Source organism: Schistocerca americana, chromosome X (genome assembly GCF_021461395.2).
Source record: "Schistocerca americana isolate TAMUIC-IGC-003095 chromosome X, iqSchAmer2.1, whole genome shotgun sequence".
NCBI lineage: Eukaryota > Metazoa > Arthropoda > Insecta > Orthoptera > Acrididae > Schistocerca > Schistocerca americana.
Window position 1 is genome coordinate 428505795 of NC_060130.1, and position 14832 is coordinate 428520626.

General features: G+C 36.6%; 1 protein-coding gene across 7 annotated transcripts in view; it reads left to right on the forward strand.

The window, feature by feature from the left end:
* The window catches only part of LOC124555569 (Bardet-Biedl syndrome 2 protein homolog), a 180522-nt gene that overhangs the window by 106543 nt on the left and 59147 nt on the right, over nucleotides 1-14832 (forward strand). For all 7 annotated transcript variants that reach the window (XR_006968563.1, XR_006968564.1, XM_047129529.1 and 4 more), the window contains 2 exons: nucleotides 2847-3069; nucleotides 4421-4629. Coding sequence is in view for 5 of the 7 variants with exons in the window: in XM_047129529.1 (XP_046985485.1) it covers nucleotides 2847-3069; nucleotides 4421-4629 (432 nt within the window). In the remaining 2 variants the exon portion in view is untranslated. The remainder of the gene's footprint in view (nucleotides 1-2846; nucleotides 3070-4420; nucleotides 4630-14832) is intronic.

Here is a 14832-nt window from a genome sequence, read left to right on the forward strand (position 1 = left end):
GCAGGTCGATAGACACACAAACAAACACAAACATACACACAAAATTCAAGCTTTCGCAACAAACTGTTGCCTCATCAGGAAAGAGGGAAGGAGAGGGGAAGACGAAAGGAAGTGGGTATTAAGGGAGAGGGTAAGGAGTCATTCCAATCCCGGGAGCGGAAAGACTTACCTTAGGGGGAAAAAAGGACAGGTATACACTCGCACACACGCACATATCCATCCACACATATGTGGATGGATATGTGCGTGTGTGCGAGTGTATACCTGTCCTTTTTTCCACCTAAGGTAAGTCTTTCCGCTCCCGGGATTGGAATGACTCCTTACCCTCTCCCTTAATACCCACTTCCTTTCGTCTTCCCCTCTCCTTCCCTCTTTCCTGATGAGGCAACAGTTTGTTGCGAAAGCTTGAATTTTGTGTGTATGTTTGTGTTTGTTTGTGTGTCTATCGACCTGCCAGCGCTTTTGTTCGGTAAGTCACCTCATCTTTGTTTTTATATGTAATAAAAGTTTTATATACACACGGCGCGTTTGGCTTTATTTTAAAGCACTTCCATCGGTGAAAGGTATGGCACATACACAATGGTATTCATGTTCTATTTCTTGTTTTTGTTCCACAGTCGCAGTTTTACCAATGGTATTGAAATATATCCCTCTTCTGCAACTGTAATAAGCGACTTATTTAGACCAGATGCGTTTCTCTCTTTTGAAGCATCATAAGAGGACTGTATTTTGTGTCCTCCATTGCCAAGTCACCTTTCGTAGTTTTGTGCTGCGGTAGCACAATATTCAACGTTTGTGTTGGCTCATCAGTGTTTTAGCAAATAAATGCTGTTTGTGTGTGCCACACACAAAATTATATTTGACATAGCTCTGAGCGCTTCACTGACAGACGGTATATTCAAGTCCTAATATTTTTGTAAGTCCACAGTTTTGATTAATATATTTTGTCTACTTCCTTTTGATTGATTGAAGTGCTTTAAAATAAAGCCAAACGTGCCCAGTGTAAGTAAAACTTTTGTTACAGTCGCGAAAGGTGGAATATTTCTCAATATTACATACGACACTTATGTGGTACTTAAATTAAATGAAATATATAGGTATCTTGTCCACATTTCATTCTCAACATTGTGGCAACTAAAATCGACCATACGGAAAGTATACTCTATGGACTTTTACCTCTGCAAACTCTTCAAAATTTCTTTCAAAGGTTTACTATATTTAATGCTGCATAATAACTGCGTTGAACATCGAAACAAAATTAAGTCATTTATGGGGGGAAGGTATCAGTCAAGAAGATAGGTAAAAATCTAATTTTTGAGCCAAATAGTTTTTGTGGAATCGAATGATAAAAGAGTGTCAAAGCAGTTGGAACACAATGTGTCTGCACATGCGAGCAGTGCAGTGACAAAATCGCGGACAGCGCGGAATGCAGGGAGCACGTCTTTGTAGCAGCGAAAGGGTTAATGCGGCCGTGTTGGCTTTACTTCATGAACTGCGCGCTCCCCCCTACACGTAAGCTTGCGAACTATGCTATACTATGGCGCTGCTTCTATTGGCGCGTGCGTCGTGTGCAACTGGCAACGCAGCAATCTCCAGCGTCTAGGCGGGCATGCGCGAGCCGCCAAGATAAAAGAATTGAACTATAGTCACCACTCGTGATCCAAGTGGTGAACTATTTTATCTCCAGAATATTTTACCCGGTACAGCTTTGGGGAAAATATTGATTGTAGTTTACTCATGCTTCCAGCTGTGCTGCAGTGTCAGCATAAAATGACCCTGTTGGCTGTTGCTACAAGGCCAAATCAGTCATCCAGACTGTTGCTCCTGTAAGTACCGAAAAGGCTGTTACCCCCTCTTTGGGAATCATATGTTATGTGGCCTCTTGACAAATACCCTTCTGATGTGGTTGCACATATCATACTCCACAACAGTGAGGTCCACACTTGGTGGGGTATGGGAATGGGCGAGGCACCTATTATTTGTTTTTATTTTATTTTATTTTATTTTATTTTATTTTTAATTGACATTTCAAATGTAACATATCTTCTCAAAGACCTCATGGAGAGTATACTACTACTTCCTTAGTAATTTGAAATTGCTGCTAGGAAATTACTGGGATTACTCTGTTTCGAGTGTGCCTGGGTTCTTGTAGATTGTCGCTGTTTCAAGGAAAACAATCAGTATCATTATTCAGTCACGACTATTCAGAAAGTATAAGAAAGTCTTGTATTGTACTCATTGTGGTGTTCAGTTGCTGCCAGTTTGGGAGTTCAATTGGAAGCATTTATTGCAACAATGTTTGTAGTTTCAAAATAAGTAAGACCCTTCAGCAGTTGAATGTAACACTTGATTTGTCTCCTGTGGTGGCTATGGATTTTAATTTGCTCAATAAATTTAGAGATAAAATAAATTTACTTCAAGTTAAAAGACAGCCATTATATAAAAAAAAGTCGTTTCTTGGTGGAAGGAAGGAAAATTGAATGCCTTCAACATATTCAAAACCGGTATGACCAGGGATTTAGAATCCACTCTTTCCAAATGTGACTCCACTGCCTTAATCACTTTACAGTGTGATTCAGTATCTAACGTAGTTACGTGTTAGAAGGATTTGAAATCTGATTTTTCCATATGCAAGTCCAGTGCCTTATCCACTGCGCTATCTTGATCTGTCCTTTACAAGGCAGTATATCTTTGAGTGTTCACTAATTGATGTACTTTCTCAGACTGTCATTATGCCTTTATGAACATCATGTTTTCTTTACTGTAGTTGTGCATTTGTATTTCAGTAATATTTGTTTTGATGGAAATGCTGTTAGAATATTGATAACAAAGTATGTTTTTCACAGTCAAAAAGTCGTGCTATTATCATCTATAGCTTTGATGTGGACGGTGATGGTATGGAAGAACTGATAACTGGTTGGACAAATGGGAAGGTGGATGCCAGAAATAGCAGAACAGGTGAAGTCATCTTCAAGGATACATTACCTCATTCTATAGCAGGGATTGTAGAAGGCGATTATCGACTTGTTGGAAAGAATGACCTCCTTGTTTGCACTGTTGAGGGAGAAGGTAAGAGCTTTCAGTCAACCATTTTAATTCTGAATTTGTATGCCTAATTTTAGTTACTCATGTAATACGAATGTAGTCAACCTTTTTTATCTGCCGCACACTTTTGCATCTCTGAACATAGTAAAATCTTCTAACTGCCCACTAGTTCCACCATAATTATGATTTATAAAGTAGGGAAGTAAATTTTCCTTGTAAAATTTATAAAGCAGAGTTACACCAAGTTAAAGCAAGTAATAATAATTATTTAACAAATACTTTGTCAAAATTTTATGAAAACCCAGTGAAAATGTTTTTAAGATACTTACTGCCTGCTGCCGTCTATGAAAACTCTAACATCCACTAGTGGGCGGTATGGACCAGGTTGACTCTCACTGATGTAATATTTCCTGTACCTTTGGACAAAAATATCGGGCTACGTTATGTTGAGGTGTCACTAAGGTGAGGGAGGGAGAGTATTGTTTCTTTTAAAAGAAAATTGATTCATGTTAAGGCCCACAGTCCCACATTTCCTCTGGATTTTCATTCTTCAGGAGTATAGTGTGTAGAGTGGAGAGAGAGAGAGAGAGAGAGAGAGAGAGAGAGAGAGAGAGAGAGAGAGAGAGAGAGAGAGTTGTTTCAACCTGTGCGTCATCAGCAAAAAGCTTGTTTCATTAGAGGTAAAAAAATGCAATTTATCATGATCTGAATTTTAAATTTGAGTGCTGAAAAACTATAGATATGCACAAATTTTGAAGTTGTTTGCTTCCGAGGCACATATACTCACCTTTGTTTCTATTGAAATAATTAATCAACAAACAAGCTACCTGTTCTTTCTGCCAATAGAACAATGCAGATTGGCCTTTTCTGTGGCATCTGTGTGCAGATTTCTTCCAAATTGTGAATATCTTGGAACTTCCTGGCAGATTAAAACTGTGTGCCAGATGGGGACTCAAACCCAGTACCTTGCTTTCACAGGCAGTGTTCCTACAAACTGATCTGCATTATAAGTGAGAGGTACTGGGAGAAAACAAAGCCGCGAGGGCAGGTTAACAGTCATGCCTGAATAGCTCATTTGGTAAGAGTATTGCCCACAAAAGGTGAGGTTATAGGTTTGAGTTACAATTTGACACACCACTTTAATCTAACAGGAAGTTTCAAAAAACAAGCACACACTCAGCTATAAGGTGAAAAATTCATTCTGGTATTAATATCTTGATCTAACACTTGCTGATACTTTGCAAAATGTAATTGATTGTGTACTGTTAGAGATAAGATTCATCAGGTAGATGTATATTTCAAAATTGCATCTGACAAAATTTATCATATATTAATTATTGTTATATGATGAATCTTAAGTATTTTTCTTATTTAGTGAGGGGCTACAAACAGGCAAAAATTATGGGAACAAGACCTGATGTGAATGTGGAACAGGAGACAGTCAGGGAATTGTTATCAAGGAAGCAGGCATTGCTTACAGAGCTTCGTATGTATGAAAGTAATGCACAGCTCTCTGGCATTGCACATAGTGATTATGCTGAAAGTATTGCTCAACAATTGCAGCAGCAAGCTGGTGTAATACCTGTGAGTGTTTTACTATAATATTTACATTTGAAAATGCAGATATTTCTTTGATTGTTTCATTATTAAAGTACTTCCTTTATTCTTTTTCACATAGGTATCTCCTTTTATCAATGATTTTTTGTTTTTTTTTTCTGCAAATGAGAACAGCTAGAGTATTTATTGTTGTGCTTATTGTTAGAGATGACATTTTGAGAAACAATAAGATTACCATGAATATAGCAATTAGTCTGAATTGGACAAGCCCTGTAGAGTTGACAGAAAACATGCCACAATTACTCAGCAGTTCAAACCCCACCTCGCAAGCTTAGTTATCCAGAAGATGGTAAACCCTAACAGAAGCATAATTTCAACTAAAGGTCAGTGTCACTGTGAATATGGCTTTAACCAGTCAGAAACGGTAACTTTAAGCTGTTCATTTCCATATTTTTGGAGCCCTGAAGAAAGACATTCATGGCCGTTGATTTGCTTCGGATGTATGGGTGCATGCCTGAGTGGACGTATAGGTGCAAGCCTGGGTACAATAATGGTTCTGTAGGCAACCACAAGCATTTTTCAATGAAGGTAGTGACCACTTTGTCTCACGGTGTGATAAATTTATTAACATTATGGCAATAACTTTTGAAATAATAAACAGTTTACTTACTTTTTTTCCGTCTGTCTCATTTTCATTTAATCCATGTGAAATTTTATAAGAATACTTTGAGAAAAAAATAACACTTCAGCAAGTATTACATGAACACCTTACAATAATAACATAAGCAGTCCTTAAACAGTTACAAACCTGTTTAATAAGTTAACAAATGCTGCCATCAACTGCTATGGACACAACAAACGATAGCCATCAATGCATAGATAAAACCGCCACAGTTAGTGTTTTGTTTGATTTGTTACTGATTTTGCTCATCAGATGCAAATATCTTGAAATATTCATTGCCCAGATGGTAATATGTTTAAGGTTTAAAGCTATACTGAACATTGTGTATAACCCATTGCCAGCGATGTGGAAGTCGTAGGATACCCTTAGCAGTGACAGTTGTGTTGACAGTTCGAGCGGCGCGGTCTATTGCCCAACGAATTTGTAGCAGTTCTGAAGTGAATGCTGTGAAGTGTTTCCTTCAGTTTAGAAATCAAGATGATCTCACTAGGGCTTAAGTCAGGGAAGTGCAGTAGGTGGTATAGCACTTACCAGCCTCATCAGTCAAACAAATCAGCAACAGATTGCACTGTATGTGCTTGAGCATTGTCCTGCAAAACAATGGTCAGGTCCTGCAGAAAGTGTCATCACTTCTGTTTCTAAGCTGGTCGTAGGTTGTGTTCCGAAAATGAACAGCATAGAGACAGAAGTAATGACACTTTCTGCAGGACCTGACCATCATTTTGCAGGACAATGCTTAAGCACATACAGCGCAAGCTGTTACTGCTTTGTTTGACTGATGGGCTGCTAAGTGCTATACCACATCTGCTACATTCCCCTGACTTATGCCTTCATGAGTTCAACTTAATTTCTAAACTGAAGGAACCACTTCACAGCATTTGCTTCAGAACTGCTACAAATTCGTTGGGCAACAGACTGCACCGCTCGAACTGTCAACACAACTGGCACTGCTATGAGTATCCTACGTCTTCCACATCGCTGGCAACAGGTTATACACAATGCTGGTGACTACTTTGAAGTCAGTAAAACTTTGAAACACGTATCTATTTTGTACGAGCTGTTAATAAATAGTTGCCACTATTAAAGTTCCAACCCTTGTACATATGTAGCCTTGATGTTAAGAAACTCAAGCAACACTGATATTGCTGTTTGGGAAGTTATGTATAGTTTTAGGATTTGCAAGGACAAATCAGTTGGTGATCTTACCGTAAACGATAAAGGAAGTGCTATCAGATGCCAATATCAGACTTCATACGCTTTTAGTGAGTACCTTTCTTCTGTTGGAAAAACCATCAATGACTTCTTCAACAATATAAAGTATAGATATACGAGCATTCCAGGAAAAGAAGACTTACACTAGGCCCCAATGTCAACGAGATAAAATACATAGTCAGTTCACTAAAAAATTCAAAATTAGTAGTCTATGATAAACTGTTTATCAGCACATTAAATAGGTGCATAGACAACATGTCTGATGCCATGGTCACAGCAGCAAATAATTTAATTGCATAGGGTAGTTTCCAAGACAGTCAAAAAATAGCATAAGTTGCCACAATTTACAAGAAATGTGATAAATGTGACACTATGACCTCATCTCAATCTTACCTACATCTTCTAAAGTGATTGAGAAAGTTATTTACACTAGACTAATGACATTCTTGAGTCAACACAATCTAATATTTGAAAGTCAGTATGGCTTTATAAAAAAATAAGTCAACTTCAGCAGATGCAGGTCACTTAATAGATGAAATAATAATGCAATATGGAATAAGCAATTTGTTACTGAAGTGTTCCTCGATAAAAAAAATTATGATAATATCAGTATATTACCAGACAAGATATGGGACTTTAGTGTTAATGGAACTGGCTATGAATTGGTATAATTGTATATGAGCAACAAGAAAAAAATGTATGCCGCTTAAAATGAACAGTGGGTCATTCAAATAAAAAATTTACCAATGTCAAATACAGAGTGACTCAAGTTTCTATTTTGGGTTCCCTCTTCATCATTGACAATAATAATATAAAGTACTGTTCTTCTAGCTCTAAAAAATATACTGTATGTAGATGATACATCCATTGTGTAAGAATACAATGTCTGTGGCAATCTAGTAGTACAGCATAAGAATGTTATGAATGAAATTGTCTAGTGTTTCTGTTAAAGCCACCTAAATGTTAATGTTACAATGAGTGAAATTATGGAATTTACACCAAAAAAATAGTGTTTGGTATCAAATAATTCATAGGAAATGATACTGTAAAAAAGAAAAAACTGGATAAGATTCTTTGGGATTACAGTCTGGGATAATCTTTAAATGCAATGCAAACTAATTCATTATGCTATAAGCTATCTAAAAACATAGCAAAGTCAGAAGATATATATGTGCTAAAAATTACATATCATTTATTGTTCTAAAGCAACTTGAACTATGGAGTAGAAGTATGGGCGAAACAATAAAAACAAATACACCACACACATTGCAGAAAATAGCTACCAAAATTATTTGTAGTATGAAACCGAGAGAATCACGTCATAAACTTTTTCAAAATTAGGCATGTTTACCATTATAAGTGTATACATTATAAAACTAATATTGCTTGTGAAAACAATGAAACCAAATTTAACCTGTGACCTTCACCAAAATACTACTGGAAAGAAACACCAAGTAAATAGCTATAGATCAGCATTATATGAAAAAAAGCATGTCATGCTGGGCTGAAGCTAGACAATGCCCTTCCTAAAAATTTAACAGCCTTTCCTACCGCCAAATTAAAATACAAAAATAAACTGCAATTCATTTGTTTACAGATTTCTTTATTTGATACATATGATCTGTATTAACAGTGTGTGCTACAGATGCTGGACAAAATGTTAAAATTTACAATGGGTATATTACAGTTTACAATCAAGTGCAACAGGTTTGTATGAGGTTTGCTTCACTCATTAGTGCATCCACTGCACTTAATCATAACAAGAGCATTTTCTATTCTAGTTATTCTTTTATAGAGACATGCAGTGATACAGCAAATCAGACTTTTACATCTACATATATGCATATGCTCTGCAGTTCGCACTCAAATGCCTGGCAGACAGTTCATCAAACCACTTTCAGATGATTCCTCTACTGTTCTACTCCTGAACAGTGCACTGGAAAAACAAACACCTACATTCTCCATACAAGCACTGAAATCTCTTATTCCACTCATCATTTCTGCCTATATAGGTAGGCATCAATACAATGTTTTCACATTTGGAAGAAAAAACTGATGATTGAAATTTTGCGAATAATGAATAGTCGTGTGGCTAAGGCCTCCCGTCGGGTAGACCGTTCGCCTGGTGCAGGTCTTTCGATTTGACGCCACTTGGGCAACCTGCGCGTCAATGGGGATGAAATGATGATGATTAAGACAACACAACACCCAGTCCCTGAGCGGAGAAAATCTCCGACCCATCCGGGAATCGAACCCGGGACCTTAGGATTGACATTCCGTCACGCTGACCACTCAGCTACCGGGGCCAGCACAATAAAAAAGTCTTTGTTTTAATGATTGCCACCCCAAACTGCGTATTATATCTGTGACACTCTCTAACCTATTTCGTGATAATACAAAATGAATTACCCTTCTTTGAACTTTTCTGATGCTCTCCATCAATCCTGTTTGGTTAGGATCCTATACTTTGCAAACAATGCTCCAGAAGCTGATGGACATGTAGGATAGGCAGTCTCTTTAGTGTATCTGTTGCAACTTCTAAGTGTCCTGCCAGTAAAATGAAGTCTTTGGTTCGCTTTCCTCACAACATTTTCTATGTGATAATTCAAATTTAAATTGTTCATAACTGTAATCACTAGGTATTTAGTTGAACTTACAGCCTTTAGATTTGTATGATTTATCATGTAACTGAAATTTAATGAATTCCTATTAGTAGTAATGTGGACGAACTCTCACTTTTCATTATTTAGAGTCAATTGCCACTTTTTGCACCACACAGATATCTTGTCTAAATCATTTTGCAATTGGTTTTCACCTTCTGATGACTTCACTAAATAGTAAACAACATCACAGTTTTACAAAATTGTTTATTGTCTTCAACAGACTTTATATGTACTTCTAGGGAGCTTATTCAGCAACAGAACACTTATGTAGAATGCTCTCTTTTGACAGAGTTGTGCAGGTTTGAATTTATTATAGTGTAATATTTGTGGAATTTACTGTTTTTGTTAGGTCAGCATTTTCTTGGCACTGTGTGGTTTTCAGGAATTTTGCAGTTCAAGTAAGTATAAGCCATGCAGTGCTAGGATCCCCAGCTTTCTGCAAACGAGATTACAAGACTCACTAGTTTTGCTACTGCTAATGATCCTCACGGCTCTCTTCTCGATTCTGAAAGTGTGAGGGAGAGCTGGAAAATTACTCCAGAATATCACCATATCATAAGTTCGCCTTTTACTTTTTTTGGGTAGTACATGCTTGTAGTGCACTCTGTGCATGCCAACCAGTACTTATTTCAATGTTTACCTGATCAATATGTTTATTCAATTTCAGATTATCTTGTAACCACAGATCCAGGAATTTCAGTTCAGTGTTACTTTCTACTAGCTAGTTATTTAATGTTACAAGTGGGTTGAGACAGGTTTGCGTTTTGTGTGGTGTGGATGTTCATGGAAACGTTCTTTTTAGTGTTGATAGTCTGTTATTTATAGCCCACTTGCTGAGTTGTTCAGCAACCAAGTTCACAGGTTCACTGGTTCCTGTGCTGCCACTGAGTTGTCCCCTTTGACGAGTACTGTTGTGCCATGAGCATCTACACTCAGGCTCAGTCATTGATATACAGGAGGAAGTGCAGAAGTCTCAGGACTGAACCCTGAGGAACACCTTTCTTGACTCTTTTACTAAATTCAGTTCCTTGTCTGTGTACATCATACTGGCCTTCTGTAAGTGACTGCTTAGGAATGATGCAATCCATTTGTTTGTCAGTCCTCTGATATGATACTGCAGTTTTTATCAGTAATATTTTATGATCCCATTGGGTCAATAGCCTTTTACAGATCTAGAAATATACCTCTAGCACACTGTTTTGCTTCCAAAATATTTGCCATTTTATTAACGTCACAATGTACAGTAATTTTTATAGATTTGCTGTATCTAAACCCAAGGTGAGATACACTCAGTATACCATTTTTTGTCAATGAAGCCCTTCACTATTTTTTTTATTCCAAACGCTTTAGAAAAAGAGGAGAAATTGTGACAGACTAATAATTGTTCATTTCTTTTTCTTATAATTAACTCACATACTGAATAATGTCCTATATGATGTCCTGAAATCTTTTTTGTTCTACAGGCTGTATTGACTGTTCAATGCTGAATAAATTTTATTATTGTTGTTGTTATTTTATTTTTGTTGTTATTTTATTTTTGTTGTTATGCTTCCAAACACATTGTAAAGAATTAATCAGCTGATTCTAAGTAATATGGAAAGACTTAATTTTTACTGACAAAAACAGTCTTAATGACAATTTATTTATCACGGTGACCGGTTTCGACCACGACTGTGGTCATTTTCAGACCAATGAGTAAGAACCTCGTTCTGATGGTAATTATGTAGTGATTTACCACCAGAAGGAGGTTCTTACTCATTGGTCTGAAAATGACCACAGTAGTGGTCAAAACCAGTCACCGCAATAAATAAATTGTGATCAAAACTGTTTTTGATAGTAAGTATTTGTAACACATTGATCACTGTCCACTCCTACAATGTATTCAAAATTAATTAAAGACTTAATTGATTAACAGTATTCAAAAGCAACTGGTATTGGTAAGGTACAATAATCAAAAGTCTGAGGCACCCACTGAAATGCTAGCAAGTGAGAATACGAACAAGGATGGGGTACCCCAGGTCTCAGTTATGGGATCCTCACCTGTTTCTCCCATGCAATAATGATCTGAGTCTAATTGTGGAGACACCTAAAACTGTCTTATTTGCAGATGATACAACAGCTCTAGGAGCAAGAATTGTGGGGAAATCTGTGAACTTGTGTCACGAAGCAAATCAATAATGAGTCTATCATACTGATTTTCTATTATCATCAAAATAGAGATCCCCTTAAACTTACTGTTTAAATTAATAATTAAACTTTGTTAAATTGCACAGAAACAAAATTCCTAGGCACATGGCTGCAAGATGATTTAAAATGGATTGAGCATATTGGGTACATTAGTGGTACCTTTGGTAGAGATGTCTTGGGAGCTCTGAACCTTGCACCAGTATGGAAATAATTATGAATCCTTACTATGCCTACAACTAGGTCTACCTACATTATGATATACTATTCAAGGCCAACTCTTAAGTATCTCTCAGCACTTTGAGGATGCAGAAGATGGACTTTAAAATCACAAATGGAAGTAAAAGAAGACAATCATGCAAATCTGTTTTAACAACATCTAATGCACTATTTCTGGTATGTATTTGTAATAATAATAATAATAATAATAATAATATGAACATGAACAAGGGGGTAATACAATTTCAGGAAATCAAAAAAGATATTATTCTGAATATCGTAGATAGGAATACTGAATTTGTAAAATATAGTTTTGAGTTTAAAAATAAATTTTACATTTTAATACACATTATTTTTGTTAACATAAGAAAGTGTAACTCTTTTTATCATAATTATATAGATTATGTTTTTAATACACGTTATTTTTGTTAAATTAAGAAAGAGGGTAAGTCTTTTTATCATAATTAAATTGCTTGCAAGTTACATAATACTATGAACTGAAATACTTACAAAAGTAGAATATTTCTGTTTATTTTGCATGAAGGTGAAGAACTCATCTAGATAGTGAAATGAATGTTCTGTTAAAATTACTTTAAGTAGATCTTTAAATGTGTTACTAGGAAAGCCAGTGGGATTTTGAGGAAGAGCATTGGCTGGCTTCAGCCCAGCGTGAAGTGAATTTGGCATATAGTGCTCTTCTGTGGTTATTTACATACTATTTTGATTCTTATCTAGTATTGTGCTGGTTTATGTCACAATATAAGTGTTGTTTCATGTTTACGTACACAATATTACTTTAAAAAATAAACTCTTCCAGTGACATGTACATCAAATTCTGGAAACAGATCTCAAATTCCGTAATGTTCAATCCTTGCACAAAAAAAGGCTTTTGTGATCAACCAGGTCAAAATCTTCACAAATCTAATAATAGTCCCATCGTCAACCGTTCATTGTCAGTTAGATTTACTGCACTATTGAGGTATTCATATATTGCTCTCTGTGTTGACTTTGAACTTCTGAAGCCATGCTGTGACCCAGAAGTATATTATTTAACAATGGAAAATCCAGGCTGGAATGTAACAGTATTATGAGAAGGAAAGGTGCTATTCGCCATATAGCGGAGATGCTGAGTTGCAGATAGGCACAACAAAAAGACTCTCACAATTAAACAATTAAAGCTTTCAGCCATTAAGGCCTCTGTCAACACTACACACACACACATTCATGCAAATGCAACTCATACACATTACTGCAGTCTCAGGCAACTGAAACCACTGGTTTTCTAGTGTTGACAAAGGCCTTAATGGCTGAAAATTTTAACTGTGATAGTCTTTTTGTTGTACCTATCTCCGACTCAGCATCTCTGCTATATGGTGAGAAGTCTATTATTATTATCTAAGTAGGTTATCAGTTTTTACACATAGTTTTCTCTATACTGGATGTACTGGACAAAGTAATAGTGGGCCTATAGTTATCCGTGTTATATTTTACACCATTTTTGAATGTTTGAATGACTTTGGCTGTTTTAAAATACTCAGGAAAAGTACCAGCTTGCAGAGGAGAGTTGCTCAAGAGTCATTATAATCTAGGCACACTTTTTAAAAATTATTGTGGGTATGCCATATCTCTTACTGATTTTGAAACTCGATCTCTTGTGCAATTACTGATAAACAGTGTCTTGGAATAATATTCTGTTTACTGATTTATAGATGCTAGTTTAATTTTTATGTTCTGTTGTATTACATTTTTTGCAATTTCCATTTGTAAGTTATTAAACAATTAGTGTACACGCAAAACTGCCACACTTTTCCCCCTTATGGTATTTTTAGATTGTCTTGGAAACTACCTTATGCAATTAAATTATTTGCTGCTGTGACCATGGCATCAGACATGTTGTCTATGCACTTATTTAATGTGCTGATAAACAACTTATCATAGACTACTAATTTTGAATTTTTTAGTGAACTGACTATGTATTTTATCTCGTTGACGTTGGGGCCAAGTGTAAGTCTTCTTTTCCTGGAATGCTCGTATATCTATACTTTATATTGTTGAAGAAGTCATTGATGGTTTTTCCAACAGAAGAAAGGTACTCACTAAAAGCGTATGAAGTCTGATATTGGCATCTGATAGCACTTCCTTTATCGTTTACGGTAAGATCACCAACTGATTTGTCCTTGCAAATCCTAAAACTATACATAACTTCCCAAACAGCAATATCAGTGTTGCTTGAGTTTCTTAACATCAAGGCTACATATGTACAAGGGTTGGAACTTTAATAGTGGCAACTATTTATTAACAGCTCGTACAAAATAGATACGTGTTTCAAAGTTTTACTGACTTCAAAGTAGTCACCAGCATTGTGTATAACCTGTTGCCAGCGATGTGGAAGACGTAGGATACTCATAGCAGTGCTAGTTGTGTTGACAGTTCGAGCGGTGCAGTCTGTTGCCCAACGAATTTGTAGCAGTTCTGAAGCAAATGCTGTGAAGTGGTTCCTTCAGTTTAGAAATTAAGTTGAACTCATGAAGGCATAAGTCAGGGGAATGTAGCAGATGTGGTATAGCACTTAGCAGCCCATCAGTCAAACAAAGCAGTAACAGCTTGCGCTGTATGTGCTTAAGCATTGTCCTGCAAAATGATGGTCAGGTCCTGCAGAAAGTGTCATTACTTCTGTCTCTATGCTGTTCATTTTCGGAACACAACCTACGACCAGCTTAGAAACAGAAGTGATGACACTTTCTGCAGGACCTGACCATTGTTTTGCAGGACAATGCTCAAGCACATACAGTGCAATCTGTTGCTGATTTGTTTGACTGATGGGGCTGGTAAGTGCTATACCACCTACTGCACTTCCCTGACTTAAGCCCTAGTGAGATCATCTTGATTTCTAAGCTGAAGGAAACACTTCACAGCATTCACTTCAGAACTGCTACAAATTCGTTGGGCAATAGACCGCGCCGCTCGAACTGTCAACACAACTGTCACTGCTAAGGGTATCCTACGACTTCCACATTGCTGGCGATGGGCTATACACAATGTTCAGTATAGCTTTAAACCTTAAACATGTTACCATCTGGGCAATGAATATTTCAAGCTATGAGCACTGATGAGCTGGTGATTACTTTGAAAGTTAGTAAAACTTTGAAACACATATCTATTTTGTACGAGCTGTAAATAAATAGTTGCCACTATTAAAGTTCCCACCCCTCATACTTGCAGTTTCTAATTGTAGATCTTCATAATAATCTTGATAGTTCCTAAGTTCTA